The sequence below is a fragment of the Trifolium pratense genome, linkage group LG5 (genome assembly GCF_020283565.1).
Source record: "Trifolium pratense cultivar HEN17-A07 linkage group LG5, ARS_RC_1.1, whole genome shotgun sequence".
Lineage (NCBI taxonomy): Eukaryota > Viridiplantae > Streptophyta > Magnoliopsida > Fabales > Fabaceae > Trifolium > Trifolium pratense.
The window spans coordinates 1,325,490-1,342,287 of NC_060063.1; the positions used below are offsets into that span (position 1 = coordinate 1,325,490).

Below are 16,798 nucleotides of genomic sequence, written 5' to 3' on the forward strand. Positions count from 1 at the left end.
ATAGTTCTAAATTTTGGGGCGTTACATTATACCCATTAAAACGTCATCGATACAATAAATATTGAAGATTTATATATATGCTTAATCACAATTATTATTCTTGATTTAAAAAAATTATTTATACTTGTGAAAATGTCAAAAAAATCAATTTCTGATTGATTTCCACTCACTCCTCTTCCTTCCTTGCAGCTTCAATCCACTTGATTCATTTATCTGGTTTGAATTCTATGGATCACCATCTTAGGTTTCCAATATTTTTTTAGGTATCTTATGATTTTCCAAAAAACGGAGAACATAAAGGGACAAAAAATCCATATAAGTGAAGAAAAAAAAAACCTATTTTTTCTTGGAGAGCTTGACACGTGTTTTAGATTGATTGGAGAGTTTGACTGAAGCACACTGGAGGGACGTGAGTACTGCAAACAAACACAAAAAAGTGATACTTTTCACACTACTTAACAAAGCTTCTAGTAGAAAACATGTTGAAAGCCGCAATGATACTTTTCACAAGTCTCCTTATCCCACCTTCTTCTCTCGAGTCCTCATCCCACCTCCTCCTCCCGTCCTCATCCCTCCTCCTCCCACCTCCGCCACCACCGAACTTAACTATATACCTTATCCATAGATAACAACTTAAATTACGAAATTAACTCTATAGGAATTGAGGCCGAAGCATGCAAGCTATGCTTTTGAATCATGCGCTTCACACACGAATTTATGACATATATAAGTGCTTGAAGAAAGCCTGAGGAAATCTCAAGAGTTTTTAGGGCCTGCCAGAACCAATGATCGATTTTTTTTTTATAATCGAACCAATGATCGATTGATTTTGATTTTTGCTCTACTGGTGGTGATGGTGGTGGTGGTGGGATGAGGACGGGAGAAGAATAAGGTAGGATGAGGAAAAGCATCACGACGACACTTTCAAAAACATGTTTCTAGAAGCTCTCTAGCTCTGTTCTAGAAAACTAAAGGAACAATGAACTAGAAGCTCAATCATTTTATACCATAAAATGAGACACATCCTTCCTCCCAACGTCACTCGTGTTTGCTCACAAGTTAAGAAATGGATCCTCTCCAGTGGATCTTCGACAAGATACGGTCAAGTGTTAATCTCAATTATTAAAGTTCATCCCTCTAACTTTTTTCTTTTACTATATTTTGGATGGCTGGAATGTCCAGTGGTTGCACGGAATCCTTTCCCCAAGAGTCACCACAAAAAGCTTGTTTGTTTGCCGTACTCATGCTACTTACTTCAATCAAGCCCTTTAGTTTTTTTGACTTATATGAGTACCTAGTTTTTGTTTTTTCTGGTCTTTTTCCTCAAGTAACCGTTTAGTTTTTTGACTTGAGAAGAGAAAAAGTTTTGACGAATACAAAAAAGAAGAGAAGAGTAAATTCAAATATTAAAATTAAAATTCCAGTGAAGTCCTACAATTGCTACAATATATTTACCAGATGCGATCACTTCCATTACACCACTTGTTGAACTCACTTGTCAAGTCTTTGAAATCAATAAAGGCGATTTGCCAGAACCTTCTGATATTGCTGCAGGATCGGAGGTCCTGGTGGTAGTTTCATCTGCACAATCCGAATTCACTTCACTGAAGCTTCTTTTCTTCAATGGAGTGATCAAACTTGTATTCTCATTTTCTTTCTGCTTTCCTTTACCTTTTTCTTTTCTGCTGTCAGCCTCCTTATCAGGTTGTGGTTCTCCATTTAGAAGCGGAAATAAAGGAGGTTCCTGGCCACTCAATCGGCAAAACACTCTTTCAACTGTCTCACTTATCTCCTTTCCCAGGCCATTGTTGTCTAAAATTAAATCCCAAACTGATTTTGAAGCTTTCTCAAGTACAGAAGCTCTGCATGAAATAGGCAGGGATATCAGAAAAAGCCAGGAAACCAGAATTCCAGCAAAAAGTAAATAATTTGATATTTGTGAAGATAAAATCTAATCAGAACTAACGACTTCGGACAATTCTTCTATGATACAGACCCACATCAAGCATCTAGTAAGAAACATAACGAAGTAGACATTAAAAAAACTGAAAATGATTTCACGCAATGCACTCGTTTTTCTGGTGACCATGTGATCAACTATCCAGACTACCAATTCAGACCTATCATAATGATCCAAAAATGCATAGTACAACTCAAACCTTTCAGTGCACGTCTATTTTATTATAATAATTCATTTCAAGAAGTGCGCACTAGCCACAAAAATTTAAGAGGTACTAGTACTACCATAATTACCAAGGAGGCCTGCTTATCGAGAGTTAAACACATACAAACAAGTATCTTCTACTTTCCGGTATGCAAAACCAATATATGAGGCAGAAACTACAGAGTAAAGTAAAAAATCTTAGAAAGTGACACATCACTAAAAAAATCACCATTTTCTAACCAAAAAACAATCAATATTAACTTAGTTCCTCAATGCCGTTGTTTTTATAAGGAATAATGATTTTCATGACACTTATACCTTTGGAGGACTGGAATATGATTTATTCTTACATCTTAATGATAATCATATGGCAGCAAGTAAACTGTTCATCCTACTTTGCCATTTATCTATTATTATTAGGATAAACTTATTTAACAGGATTTGATTTGTATTTAATTAGAATCTCTACCCAGACTATTATTATTACAGATAAAGAGGTTTAATGGCTGTGAAAGTATATAGATAAAAAAATTCTAAATAAAAGAAGGGGTTTTGAAGCATCCTTTTATCTAAGTTCTAAGTAGTCTAGATACAAGGCACAGCATAGTCTAGATATGTTCATAGAAAGAGTAAAGAGAGTAGTTCCGCAAATGGACGAAACAGTAAATATAGCAAAAAAATTGCACATGGTTGGTTACAAGCTTGCTTTTAAGTTACAAGCAAGCCCTAGCTGGAGAAGATGGGTTTTATTTGGTGTGCCAGGCAGATTTGCATTTGGCTTAAGTTGTTTTTTTTCAGGTTGGGAGGGATACAAAGTAAAGACACATTAAAATAGTAAAAGGTAAAATTGGGTGTGTTGTATTCAGGTACCAGTCATTAAATATTATGTTTGCCATTCCCATGTTTTTATTGGCGCATTAGTTGTGTACATTTATAAATATTATGTTTGTACAAAATAGCTCACTTCATGCAAATATTTTGTCGATTTATGTGCAAAACATGACACGATATTGATTCCTTGTTAACTATTTTTTGCATTTCCATTGGACAGAAGTTAACACCAGGAAATAATTGCACATTTGCTACCAAAATAACATTTCAATGAATTGAACACAGTATGCCTAGCTTTCATGAAGGTTTCAACCAGTGTCTACACAAGATTATTTTGGTCCCCTCAATTGTATCGGTCAAGCACCACCACAGATCCTTCAAATTTTCAGCAAGATGGTTAAGAGCATGAAAATATTATTGATGGGAGGTTTAGAACTCTACTTCGTTCTATGGGGTAGATGCATAGAGGCAAACTGAAATCAATAGCAAAGAATAAACTGTAGATATTAAACACAGTATAGTTTTACTTCTGAGAGTGCATAATCAAGATAACAATCCTAGAAGGGGATATTCGGTTGGCTTGGTGGTTTGGGTGAGGACTTAAGGAGTTGAGTGATAAGTGGGTCGAGGGTCCAATACCCACCGCTCTCAACAAAGTACTAACAATATTAACATCCATTTCAAAAAAATAAAAATACAACAATCCTTGATATGATCAGTCGGCCAAGACATTACCTAGCCAAAGAAATACGCCATGCATGATCAAGCATGGAAACTTAGTGATCATATAGAACATTCTTATAGTTTCATTTCCCTCAAGTTATAAAGTTGGAATTAGATTTATCCTAAGCACACAGATTTAATCTATATTTTGCTATATTCATGGGGTTGAGTGGCTGAGAAAGCAAACATGTTACAGAAATAGTTTTTTGTACTTTCAGCCCGGTATAAGATATTTAAAAATAGTTTCCAAAACAATTTGTGAGCCTTATATATATATATATATATATATATATATATATATATATATATATATATATATATATATTATAATAATTACATATGAACAAAAGGTAGACGGACAACAAGCTGCGCCGCTAAACCTTTTTGTATAGCAAAACTCAATCTTTGAAAAACTACATTCATCGACCCAGGCGACACAACATTACTATGCTAGACCTTTTGAACTCTTTTTAAAAGCTTTCGGCCTCTGGTTCTAGAAAGCCAAAAGTGTATAAGATGGTTTCAGATATCTTCTTTCTACACTCTATCAAACAATGTGCAACAGACCAAAATTCAAAACAGAAATATAAAGCTAATAATGTACTATAACTTACTCGAGTTCTTGGCGAAGGGCGTCAAAGAGTTCTCTTTTAGTCTGTTTCTCAGCCCCAGGTGTGTTGAGAACCTTACTCTGTTCAGCCATTTTTATAGTAGTACTCTTCAATTCCTCCTGCAAACATTTAACAAGAATTTGTAAACCAATTAAAAGAGAATGAAAAAAAAAAAAGGAATAAAAATCGGTGTGGAAAGTACATTGGCTTTGAGCTGGTTGATGATCTTCAATCTGAGGGCATCAATTGTTCCGTCGTTCATAAGCGATTCCAAAACATCTTCGGGAGTGATTACCGAAGAAGAAGCCATAAATAATGCGCTTAACAGAAGAAGGGGAAATACGAAAGAATTTCGATTATCGTTGGATAGAGACAAATTTAGGTTTTGAAAACGAAATAAGATGGGTGCAGTGTGAGTTTGAGGAAAGGAATTGAGAAAACACGTTCAAGGAGGGTTTAGGGTTTTGCTCGTATGAATTTCGACTATCGAGTCGATGGTGATGTCAAGTTGAGAGGTAGAAGATGAAGATGTTGTGATGATAGGCAGTCAGTTTAGACATGGCAATTGGCAATGGTGCGGGGCGGTGCGGTTTTTGCCCTCCCCACCATCAAACCCATAAAGTCTGGGTTTTTCCAAACTCATCCCAATTTTAAGCGAACATAAAAAATTTAACCTCAAACTCGAGAATGAATTCTCTCCATTGGAATTTCCTCAATTTTCCTCGATTGTTATATATCCACCATTCAATCCATCTCCTACATTTTTATAATTTTCTTTTTCTTTTTTTTTTCTCTCATGTTGATGGTGGATGTGAAACAACTGGGGTGGATACCAATTTCCTTATTACCTGTCCTAACCTCGTCTTTTGAAATCGGAAAAATTTAAACTCAAACTCAATCAACTCGAGTTTTCTCCGTTAAAGCATGTAGGGTTTAGGCGGGTATCCGTGGCTATGACTATTAACCCAATAATATGATGGGCATTAACCTAATAATTGGACTTGGTCATGTATGTAGAAATGATGCAAAAATATTGTGTTATATAATGAGTCAGATCTCAGTAAGCTAAGAGGTGGTACACTTTTAAGTTGGCTTAATTGTATATTTGGTCAATAATGTTTATTTTAGATTTTAAGTTGGTCCCTTATGTTTATTTTGTTTTAAATTGGTCCCTTATATTTTAAAAGTTTCAAGTTGCTCCCTCAAATTTTTAAATATTTCAAATTGGTCCCTCAAGTTTCTCAAATTTAAATTAGTATGTCCTATAAAAATGATTAAATAGGAACTAACTAATTCAAGTTTTTAAAACTGAGGGACCAACTTGAAACATTTAAAACATAAGGGACCAACTTGAAACCTAAAATAAACATAAAAGACCAACTTGAAACTTTTGAAACATAAGGGATCAATTTAAAACCTAAAATAAACATAAGGGACCAAATATACAATTAAGACTTTTAAATCAAAATAGGTAAGATTTTATAGAGTTTAGTTTTGGACAACTTGTCTTCAAGGCAGCCAACTCGTGAATTGTAGTCTTTGTAGAGATAAATTTGACCTAACTCTAGTGGACTAGCCAAGTTTTGGTGTGGCCATGGCCACACTAGGCCTTAACAATTACTAATATAGATCTGTCCCGATTCCAATCATAACTAATGGAATCCTACTTTTGGCCCCCCCGCCATACATGTGCACCCCCCCCCCCCCCCGATATTTCGAATTTACGATTCTCACTACTTATAAAGCGAGTGTGTAAATAGCAAAAATTGGGGGGAAAGAGTTCGCTTTTCTAGAAAGCAAACTGCAGTTGGGTTCGCTTTCTAGATAGCAAAGTCCAACTGAGTTCGTTTCTAGAATGCGAACTCCGTTTTTCATGATTTTTTCATTTTAAGGGGTAGATTTGAGCTAAAAATATTGACATTCGCTACTTATAGTGCGAAAAAACACTTGTATCATAGAAAGAGAGAGGGTTAATTTGATTATTTTAAGGGGTAGCCGAGAATATTTAGGGGTGCGAAAGATTGAATTCTAACTAATGATGTTTTTGTTCTGATTTATCTTTAGCTTTGATATCACACGAAAAACACTTTGGGCTAATTGCACTTGCATGCACATGATGTAACTATGTTCTTAAAAGAATAACTCATAATGCAATTTTTCTAAGAAATATTTCGCATCGATGATTTTTATATAGCTTCATCTATGCTTTATTTTATTGCATGTTTCATGTATGTTTCTTACGAACACCAAGTTGCAAAAAATAACAGTCGGCCCTAATTTTTAGAGAGATAGGTTATTTCTTCTCTTTAAGTTTATTCATATTCTTTCAGATGATTTTGGGTTTTTCTTTTTAATCTGAAATCAGCTCTTTGCATTTTTTTTCTATTTGATTTAATTTAAATAAGTGATTTTAACATATATTAGGATTTCCCTTTGTCTTCTTTTTTTTTTTTTTTTGATTTCGTTGTTCCGTCTTGGTGATTGTTGTCCAGTCTCTTAGTGCGGTGTCTGTTTTGCCATCTTGTTGCGTTGTTCGTTTGATTGAATTGGCAAACCAACTTTGGTAAATTACTGATTCACACAGTGGCTAAGTTCGTCAACGATGCAGATCCGGAGGAAAAGTTCGTTTGATTGATTAGGATTAGGATTAGGATTTAAGTATATATTAAATTATATTGAAATTTAAATAGTCGCTTAATTACACTTTTACTCTATTATCTTTATTTTATGTTTTAAGTTGATCCCTTATCTTTTAAATTTTTTAAGTAGGTCCCTTATCTTTTCTGCAGGTTTCAAGTTGGTCCTTCCCGTTAAACTTTTCACTATTACCGTTAAATTTAGACACGTGTCATCTTTTCCAATTGTGATTTATGTTTACCACGTGTCCAAATTTAACGGTAACAGTGAAAAATTTGACGGGAGGACCAACGTGAAACCTATAGAAAAGATAAGGGACTAATTTAAAACTTTTAAAAAATAAGGGACCAACTTAAAACATAAAATAAAGATAAGGACCAAAAATGCAAATATTTGTCCGACCAAATTTAGTGGCTAAAAAATGGTCTAATTTTAATCTAACAAATATTTGTCTAATATATGAATCTGACAACTAGTCCAATGCTTTCTCCTCAATCAGGTGTGCACGTTGCTGTATGAAATTATTTATTTCTAGTAATCACTTAAAGCTGTAAGGAATTAAGGATAATTCATTCATCTTATTTCATAGTCCTTCACACGACATTCTACTCTCTTTTTCTCTCTCCGCGTTCCAGCCAAGTCTCACCACCATCACCCAACTTTCAAAACCTTTATCTTTAGCCAGGTGAAAGATTTAGGTGGTGACAATAATTTGGTCACATAAATATGCTTAGAAAATAATTAAATAATATGTACATTTAAAATAAATAAATTATATGCATTTTTTGTGTGTGCGATTAAATGATGTGAGTAAAAAGATTGTGACCACCTTAATATTTTCCTCTATTTAGGGTTCTGATAAAATTACAATGATATTTTAATTTTTTAAAATTATAACTTTTGTCAAAATCATAATTTTATTTAATGTGATTTTGATACAAAATAATTTAAAAACTGTTTTTTAAAGACTTTTAAAATAGTTATTTTGATACAAAAGTTATTTTGTGTAAAAAAATAAGTTATTTTATGTTTACTTAAAATCATAAAAAATTATTTTACCCACATATATTGGGTCTTGAAGACGAGCAGACTTCTGCAATGTAACAAATTAATGTTTGAATTTCGGTTGAAAGAGGTGTCCCCACATTTAATGGCCGACAATGCGTCAAATAGGATTACCTTTGGTTTTATCAGACACTAAAAAACTCATAAAAAGTGATTTTGCATTTTTTTTTTCTTTTTATGTTATCATATTAAAAGAAGAAAGTTTTCATCGTTGTTTAGTGGTAATTAATCTCCGTCGAGAAATATGTGGAAGTGGGATACATAGAATGAGTTCTTTCCTTTCAACCGAATTTTTTTTCATATGCAAGAGTCATGGATAAAATATATGTGACCACTTTTCGGTTAAAAATTATATATTTTTCAAAATTTAATCAAAATAACTTTTCATTTTTGGTATAATCTAAGCAAAATATTTTCAATATAACTTACACAAGCATTAAAAATTATTTTTAACATCTATAAAGCTCGATTGACAATATCAATATTATTACTATTAGACTGAGCATTTTTATTTGACTTTGAACCCAAAACTTCGCAATTACATAGATGAAAGGTTTTAACTTAAAAAAACTGATTGTATCCTCAAATAGTCTTCCACAAATACACTTTGAGTGGCTAAAAAAATTATTTCTCAGATTCTTTCCTTAGATCGAATTCTAACTACATGATTAAAAAACTTTGATTTAGTTGACATAAATTTTAATGGCTCTCACTTTCAAATAATAGGTTTTAGAATTATCAAATTCAATAAAAAGGTCAAATATACGTGACAGCAAAATAATTAAATATTTTAAAATATTTATTTAACGCGGAATTAGTTCTTCATACAAAGTTTGTCACATTATTAGTCCTATATAAAGACACTACAAACCAAAAGCAAAACCATCCAATCCTAATTTTTCAAGTCCATATATAAAACATCAAATTTATACAAGCAAAGGTTATATAATTAATCAAGGTAATTATAAACATGGCAAATTTTGAAAAATTGATTACTTTGTTCTTCTTTGCTATTGTGCTACCTAGCATTGTCCTAGTAGATGCCTCTTTTTCCAAAAGCATGCATATTACTTGGGGTGCTCAACATGCATTACTTCAGGGTGATGATCTCCAACTTGTGTTGGATAAATCTTCAGGTATATAAATCAATTATATGTACTTATAATTTGCATCAAAATTAATTAGATAATCCTTTTGTTAATATGCATTTTGGTAAGAGAAAAGCTTATCACTAAATATGATAAAAAAAAAATTTAATTAACCTCTGGTTCTTGGGGAAAGAGCTCTGGTAATCCAGAGTTCGGCTGCAAGATAAATAAAGTCTGGCGAAGAACTATTCCTACCAGGAATGAACTCAGATTCTCCTGAACGATTCGTCCTAATGGAAGCTCATTAACTACTTAAGTTCGATGTTTTGGTTAGGAAAATAACTTTTAGTTGCAAGCATGATCTTTTAATGAGTGAAGTTTTTTTTTTTGGCCACCATAATGTGAAGTAGAATTTCCAATAACTAATTTTTGGCAACCACCTTTGATATAGATTTGTCAATGGAAAATTTATTAGTATGTTTCAATATTTTTCTAATTAATATTGATGAAAGGTTTTTATTTTTGGCAACCATCATATTAGTGTGAAGTTTCTACCGGATTTGCCAATAGCTAATTTCTATCATGAAATTTGAGTGACCATCTTATTAGTGACATTTTTTTGCAACCATTATATTATTGTGAAATATCTACCGGATTTGCCAAAAAAAATTCATCCACAACTCAAAACTTCATGGAAGAAAAAGTGTAGTTGTGAGGGAAGATCCCATTAAAGGTGGCAACTAAGTTTTTTGACAAAAATTAATCATCAAAAAAATCGTTGAATATTTTGCACCAATAAAATAGTTACCTAAAATAATTTACTTTCGTTTGTAAAAAAAATTAAATTACTTTCGAGTATAAATACCACAAACAAATTTAGTCCTGTAAGTGTAGCGCAAATGATAGTTATCATGGACATTATTGGAGTGGCCGGGATTCGAACCCCGGATTCCACAATTCTTCACATTTAAATGTGTGAGACTCTAGCCACTAGACTACTTGACAAAAAAATATATGACAAATCTAAACAACATACAATCTATAGTTGGTCAATAATAAAAGTTTGACCATGTAATTTTAAGAGACGAGATTTAGGTTTCATATTAGTCTCTTAAAGAAAAAAAGGTTCACTTTGATCCCTTAACTATATGATTGTTAGTCACAATGGTCCCTTCCGTCAGTTTTTAACACAAAATGTATTAGGTGGACTAACATTACATTTGGTCCACCATAGATCTCAATAAATCTCTTAATTTAAGCCGTTTGATCTTATTGAAAAACAATATTAAATTTTGAATGTCCACCATATCTAATGGTGCACCATTACCAACTAATTTTCTTTTCTATTTCTTCATCTTCTTCCTTTATCTTGTTCTTCATTTTCATCATCATGTTCATAAATTCATCAAATAAATCCAGAAAAACACAAAAAACACATAAACAACAAAATGAAATGGTGCATGCGCGGAGGGGTTTGGTTTTTGCTGGTTTTTTTCCCCTTTCTCTGCTACTGCAGATTTGTTTTGCTCTATTTTCGGGCTACTGTGTTGCTGTTTGGGTAGTTAGTTTTTGGTATGCAGCTGTAGCCTTCATGTATTTGTGTCTTTTCCACCTCCCTTGATAATAAATTTTGCTTCTTAAAAAAAAAAAAACATAAAATCCAGAAGTTTTGGATTCACGGGGTTGTTAAAATTCAAAGTTTGATTTTTCGGATCTGAGTTCATGGGGTTCATGGCAGTTGCCTAAAATCAAACTTTTGATTGACATTAAAAATCAAACTTTGATTTTTCGGATCTAGATTCATAGGAGTTGCTTAAAAGTTAAAATCAAAACTCTGATTAACATTCAAATTCAAACTTTGATTATAAAAGCAATTAAATAAATAAAAAACAGAAATCGGTATGGAATTAGAATGAATTGGAATCGGAGTATTGGAATGTGATTTATGTGAAGATGATGATGCGAGATATGCAAAAATGGTGAAAAAGGGGAAGGAAGAAGATGAAGATCTGCAAAAAAAAAAAAAAAAAAAAAACTTTCCTTGACTTGCCACGTCATCACAAGTTAACGTTTTCCGTGAAAATTAGACGGAAGGGACCAATATGGTTAAGGCATATGTCTTTAAGGGACCAATTCAGACCTTCTTTTTCCTTTAAGGGACCATTGTAAAACCTAAAATGTCTTTAAGGGACCATTTAACTAATTAAGCCAATAATCATTAACACAGCTTTGATTAAAAATATATTTTTCTCTTCCCCATTTTTTGTTTAAAAAATATATTCATTCATCTTGGTGTCATCTTAATTAACAAGTAATATATGGTTTTGCACTTAAATTTCAGGATCTGCAGCTCAAACAAAGAAACCGTTCTTATTTGGAACCTTTGAATCGCACATCAAATTCGTGCCAGGTGATTCTGCAGGAACAGTTACAGCCTACTATGTAAGTTCAACTACAAAGCAAATCCAATTAACTCCATTTTTTTTTCTTTCTTCCAATAAAATTGTAAATATCCATTAGAAAAATGGCTCGCTTGTGTTACCTTTTTTTAAATAAAAAAAATGATTTTTATAGTGGGTTATATTTTTGTTAATTTTTTTTATAAAAGTTTAAATAAAAAATTGGTTTAAATAGTTTCTCTTAAAATATCATTTTAACTATTTCTTCATTTTACTATAATTTTTTTCGGATCATAAAATTTCAAGAAATCTCTAAAAACAAAGCTATTTTAAATAGCTTTTCGCAAAAAAAAAATCATTTTTGAGAAATATGTTTTCTAAAAAATTGTGATTTTTAATAAGTGAAAATTTCCAACATGAATATTTAGGTTATTGGATGTTGATCTAATCTGATGATCAGAAGAGGTTGATGGCTGGTCCGTTGAGCAAATCGTCCACCGGAGGGGGGGTTTGTACCTGTAGGTGCTCTGATGCCTAAGTCAGCAAAGAGAACAAGAGATACAAGAGAGAAGAGAGAGAAAGTAGAGAGTAGAATGATTCAGAATACCTGACTCTCCTGTCTAGGAGAGCTTATATAGTTGCCCCCGGCGCTGGGCCAAAGGTTGGTCTATTGGGCTGGAATAACCGGCCAAATAGACTCAACTGCCAAGATAGTCCCTGTATCGTAGGGGAGGCGGTTATTCGCCTCTATCTTGGTTGGAGTCGTTCCACTATTCGCGGGTAATGGATAAGCTCATTGACGAAGGCGTGGTTGAATGGATCAACATGCGTGGATAGATGAGCACGTGTTCAACGTGCTGCCTATACGTTATGTCGGGGAGGACACGTCATTGGCTGACGTGTCTGGGAAGCCTTCCCTTATTAGGTTGTGCCCCAAATGTCGGGCAGGAAGTGATTGGGCCAGCTTTGGCCCAGTCCAGAACAGATGTCAAATTCACTATTTTAATTTATAAAAAGATGTATTTAAAATAACTTTTACTATTTTAATTAAATTACCATTAAAACCACTTTTTTAAGTTAACAAAATGCACCCTAACATCATTAGATTCTATCAATAAAAATTTGAAAATGAGATTGTACATAAGGTAAAAAAGAATGCTAATATTTCATTTGACAAAAAATTGTGCAGCTATCCTCCACAGGAAGTCAACATGATGAAATAGATTTTGAATTCTTAGGAAATATTTCAGGACAACCTTACATTATTCATACAAATTTATTCACACAAGGAAATGGAAATAGGGAGGAACAATTTTACCTTTGGTTTGACCCAAGTGCTGATTTTCACAACTATACTATCCATTGGAACCCCACTGAAATTGTGTAAGTTGATATAATACTAAATTCTACTCATAGTAAAAGTTAATTATTCACAACTATACTATCCTTTTAATCCATAGTTCGTCCGCGAGGATAGAAAAGCATGATCCAAGTGCTGATTTTCACAACTATACTACAATTGACCGTTCATCTTAAAAAATTTGTATATTCCTTTTTATAGGATCCTCTTTAAATATTGGCACAAATTACTTTTTTTGCCAACAAACTTCTTAGTACATCCTATGTAACAACGACATAGGATGTACCTTCCCTGATCTATTTTTGTTTCTCTAAAATAATATTGGTTACATCCATCATTCTAATTTTGTATATATCATTTATCTCAGGTGGTATATTGATAGCATACCAATTAGGGTGTTCAGAAACTATGAAAATGAGGGAATTGCATACCCAAACAAGCAAGGAATGAGGGTTTATACAAGTTTATGGAATGCTGGTGATTGGGCAACAAGAGGTGGACTTATTAAGACAAATTGGACTAATGCACCATTTATTGCCAAATTTAATCATTTTAGGGCAAGAGCATGCAAATGGCATGGAGAAGTGAGTATTAATCAATGTGCTTCAAATATAGCTTCAAATTGGTGGACTTCTCCAATATACAAACAATTGAGTTATGCTCAATTGGGTCAGATGAATTGGGTTAGGGATAATTATATGATCTATAATTATTGTAGTGATACCAAAAGATTTAATGGACAATTGCCTCCTGAATGTTTTAAGGCACAATACTAAGAATGAGAAGATTAATGTATGTTTGAATTTACGGTGAAAATAGCACAATCATGGTAAGTCAGCCGCTACGATTTTTATGGAAATTATACTATGGAGCTTTAAAAAATTACGATGTTATTGTAATTTTGTGAAACTTATTGTTCATTCAAACATAATGGAATGGCAAGCTAGCCCTCAAATTGTATGTGTTTTTGTCTTTTTGGTTTTTTGTCCCATTTATTTGATGTTACAAAATTTGTGATTTAATTTTATTCTTGTTCTTCAAGAAGTTAATAATAAGATATGTTTGTTTGTCTATTGCAATAATATTCATATATTTTATTGTTGTCCCTATTGTGTTGATGTGATCTTATTTGATGGAGAGAATTAGCTTATGGCATTATAGCTGTAAATTGGTGGACTTCTTCAATATACAAACAATTGAGTTATGCTCAATTGGGTTATATGAGTTGGGTTAAAAAAGAAATCATATTTTTTTCTTAGATTTTTTTTCGTAAATATAGGAATCCACATATTGTAATTACAGAGATTAATTTAAAATTTTATGGAACTCAAATGGATCAACTTGATACAAAGTTTTAATGTTAGTATTAATATTTTTCACTTTCGCGAGGACTTGAACCGACATTTACTTCTTAATTATTTTTTTTTGTTTACAATGAGCTGTTAATCTAACTTATAATCTATAACATACTACTAAATTCCCTCACTACTAGATCAAACCTAGTAAAACTCTTTTCACTATTAGCTCAAACCATTCGATATTTATTTTGTCCCAAAATAAATTACATATATTTAATACAATATGTGTCAAAAAAAAATAAATTTAATACAATACTTATTCAGCATTGCTATTTACAGCGAATTCAAATATCACGAATTCATCACGACAATAGGCGCACCAATCAAAATACACGTTTCTGCATAATATACGGAAGTTGCATAATACATACAATACAAGGTTAAATATGGATGATTTCTTTTGTAAAAAAAATTGGATGATATATATTGTCAAAAAAAAAAATGAATTAAATATAATTTTATTAGTCCACAAATCTTAATTCAACTGGCAGAAATGTTGAAATTGCTAGTGTCGGACGTCAATCCCGGTCACTCCACTTTGTGTGTGAGTTTTCAATGATTTTTTCATTTCGTTTATCAACCAAAAAAAATATAATTTTATTAAAAGCCAAAAGTGTAAGATAAAAGTAACGACATGTTGATTTAACAACAGAGACTAAAATTATTCAAAACTAAAATTAAGTAACAGAACATTCCGTGAACTTATTTCAGTTGATATACGATATTGTATTATATATGTAGGAAGCCGGAGTTTGAGACCCGATCATCTCAGAAAATTGTAAAAATCAAATTTATTCTTAATAAAAAAATACTCAACTCATAAACTTGTCTTCATGAAGTATGCTTTGGATGTACCAAAAAAAGAAGTATGCTTTGACCCCATCTACCGCCCACTAAAATGCAAGTACTCAATAAATAACCACTTCGTGATTATGTCGTGAAAAGCTTTTCGCGATAACAAGCATTTTCCATACTTATTTTATCCCAAAATAAATTATCTATTTCTTTTATTCGCACTATTCAAATAATCAACTTTAACGATATATTCTTCAAAAAAAAAATTAACTTCAACAATATATTCTTTTACTAATATATAAATACAAATATTATTATATAAGACATTGTTGGATTTATCTCGATGAGTAATTTTAAAATATACAATTTTTGGGGTTTGCTAATTTTCCATACTAATATATGTTAATTCTATTTAAAAATAATTTAAATAAATAGATTTGAGTGTAATAGTACCCTTCAAACAAATTTTTATTTCACTAAATTTACTTTATGTAACTAATTTTTATTAGTTTTTTTTTTACAATTAATTTTTATTAGTTATTACATAAACTATCCACTATATCCAAATAAATCGAAGATGTAGACTATCGTAATTGGATTCAAATTAAGATGTTGCAATTTTTATTGATTTGCCGATTTTTAACTAGAATACGACGGATGCTCGGCTCTAATTTTTAGTAACCGATTTTTCTCTGTTTGTTGGCTTGATTGGTAAAGGATTTTTTATGGTTGCGGCCATTAAGTCTTGTGTGGTGAGAGATCACACTTTATTTTCTCGAATGTCGATTACACTTGAGAGAATTCATTCCCTATATCAATCTTGTCTTGTCAGGTACTAGTAATTAGAGTATTACGTATCTTTGTATTGTAGCTTCAAAATCTCCGGCTGGAAGCTATGCCTATGCCAGAGTCCTTTCACTTCAATCGGTCAGACCAAAAGAAATTGTCCAATCACATTGTGTTAAAAAAAGAAATTGTATTTTTTTCTTATACTTTTGTTTTCCTAAATTGGAATCTCTTCTTATAATTATAAAGATGAATCTCTTAAATTTTATTGGACTCAAATGGGGTTGGTTAACTTGATCTTTTTAAAAGTTTGAATGCTACAGTATACCAAGTTAGAGATTTCTCATACCATTAATGAAATTGTGTGTAATTTTTCTTTGAAAATGTTAACGAGTATCCATAAGATTTCTTCAAGTATTCACAATTTTTTTAAAAAAATTAATATTAATATATTTAATTAGTGTCACTTCCCAAAAACACACTGTAGTGTATAGCATTTTTCACATTTTAATACTGTGGGAGTAATTTGCATTGTCATTTATTTGGCAGCATAAAAATTTGCTTTGTCTATTACATTTTTTATGTTATCAAAGCAATTTCTGACACTCTCATTCACAAGTCTCATCCTTCTTTTACTTTTTTTTTTCTCTAAAATACAACTAGTCTAGTCTAGTAGTCTATAATAATGGTAAATTGGTGACCTAGTGAAGCTTCAGTATTCACGGTTGATATCTACTCCATATCAAAGCTATCTTATCATCCCTCTAAAATTGTTTATTGTACTTCTTTCGTCCCAAAATAAATGACTTAATTTACCATTGTCGCATTTGATAATGTACAACTTTAATCGTTAATAATTTAAATTATAAAATATTAAAATTATAAAAATTATATATTTTGAAAATACTTATCGAAACAAATCAAAAAAGATCCCATATGCTAATATTTGCATTTATATATTAATAGAAAAATATGGTCAAA

The 16,798-nt window shown here is 31.8% G+C and overlaps 2 protein-coding genes across 2 annotated transcripts; one reads left to right on the forward strand and one right to left on the reverse strand.

Annotated features, from left to right (window-relative positions):
- Positions 1-1,389: 1,389 nt before the first annotated feature.
- Positions 1,390-4,928, reverse strand: LOC123884662. Its single transcript, XM_045933806.1, has 3 exons — positions 4,532-4,928; positions 4,333-4,448; positions 1,390-1,862 (listed from the first exon to the last, which is right to left on the reverse strand). The coding sequence occupies exons 1-3, from the start codon at positions 4,637-4,639 to the stop codon at positions 1,499-1,501; spliced, it is 588 nt and encodes a 195-aa protein (XP_045789762.1). The 5' UTR covers positions 4,640-4,928; the 3' UTR covers positions 1,390-1,498.
- Positions 4,929-8,941: 4,013 nt separating this feature from the next.
- LOC123885185 (probable xyloglucan endotransglucosylase/hydrolase protein 26) lies at positions 8,942-13,743 on the forward strand. The gene is made up of 4 exons (XM_045934452.1): positions 8,942-9,167; positions 11,461-11,561; positions 12,708-12,901; positions 13,246-13,743. Exons 1-4 carry the CDS (start codon positions 9,002-9,004, stop codon positions 13,652-13,654), a joined length of 870 nt encoding a protein of 289 aa, XP_045790408.1. The 5' UTR covers positions 8,942-9,001; the 3' UTR covers positions 13,655-13,743.
- Positions 13,744-16,798: the final 3,055 nt, after the last annotated feature.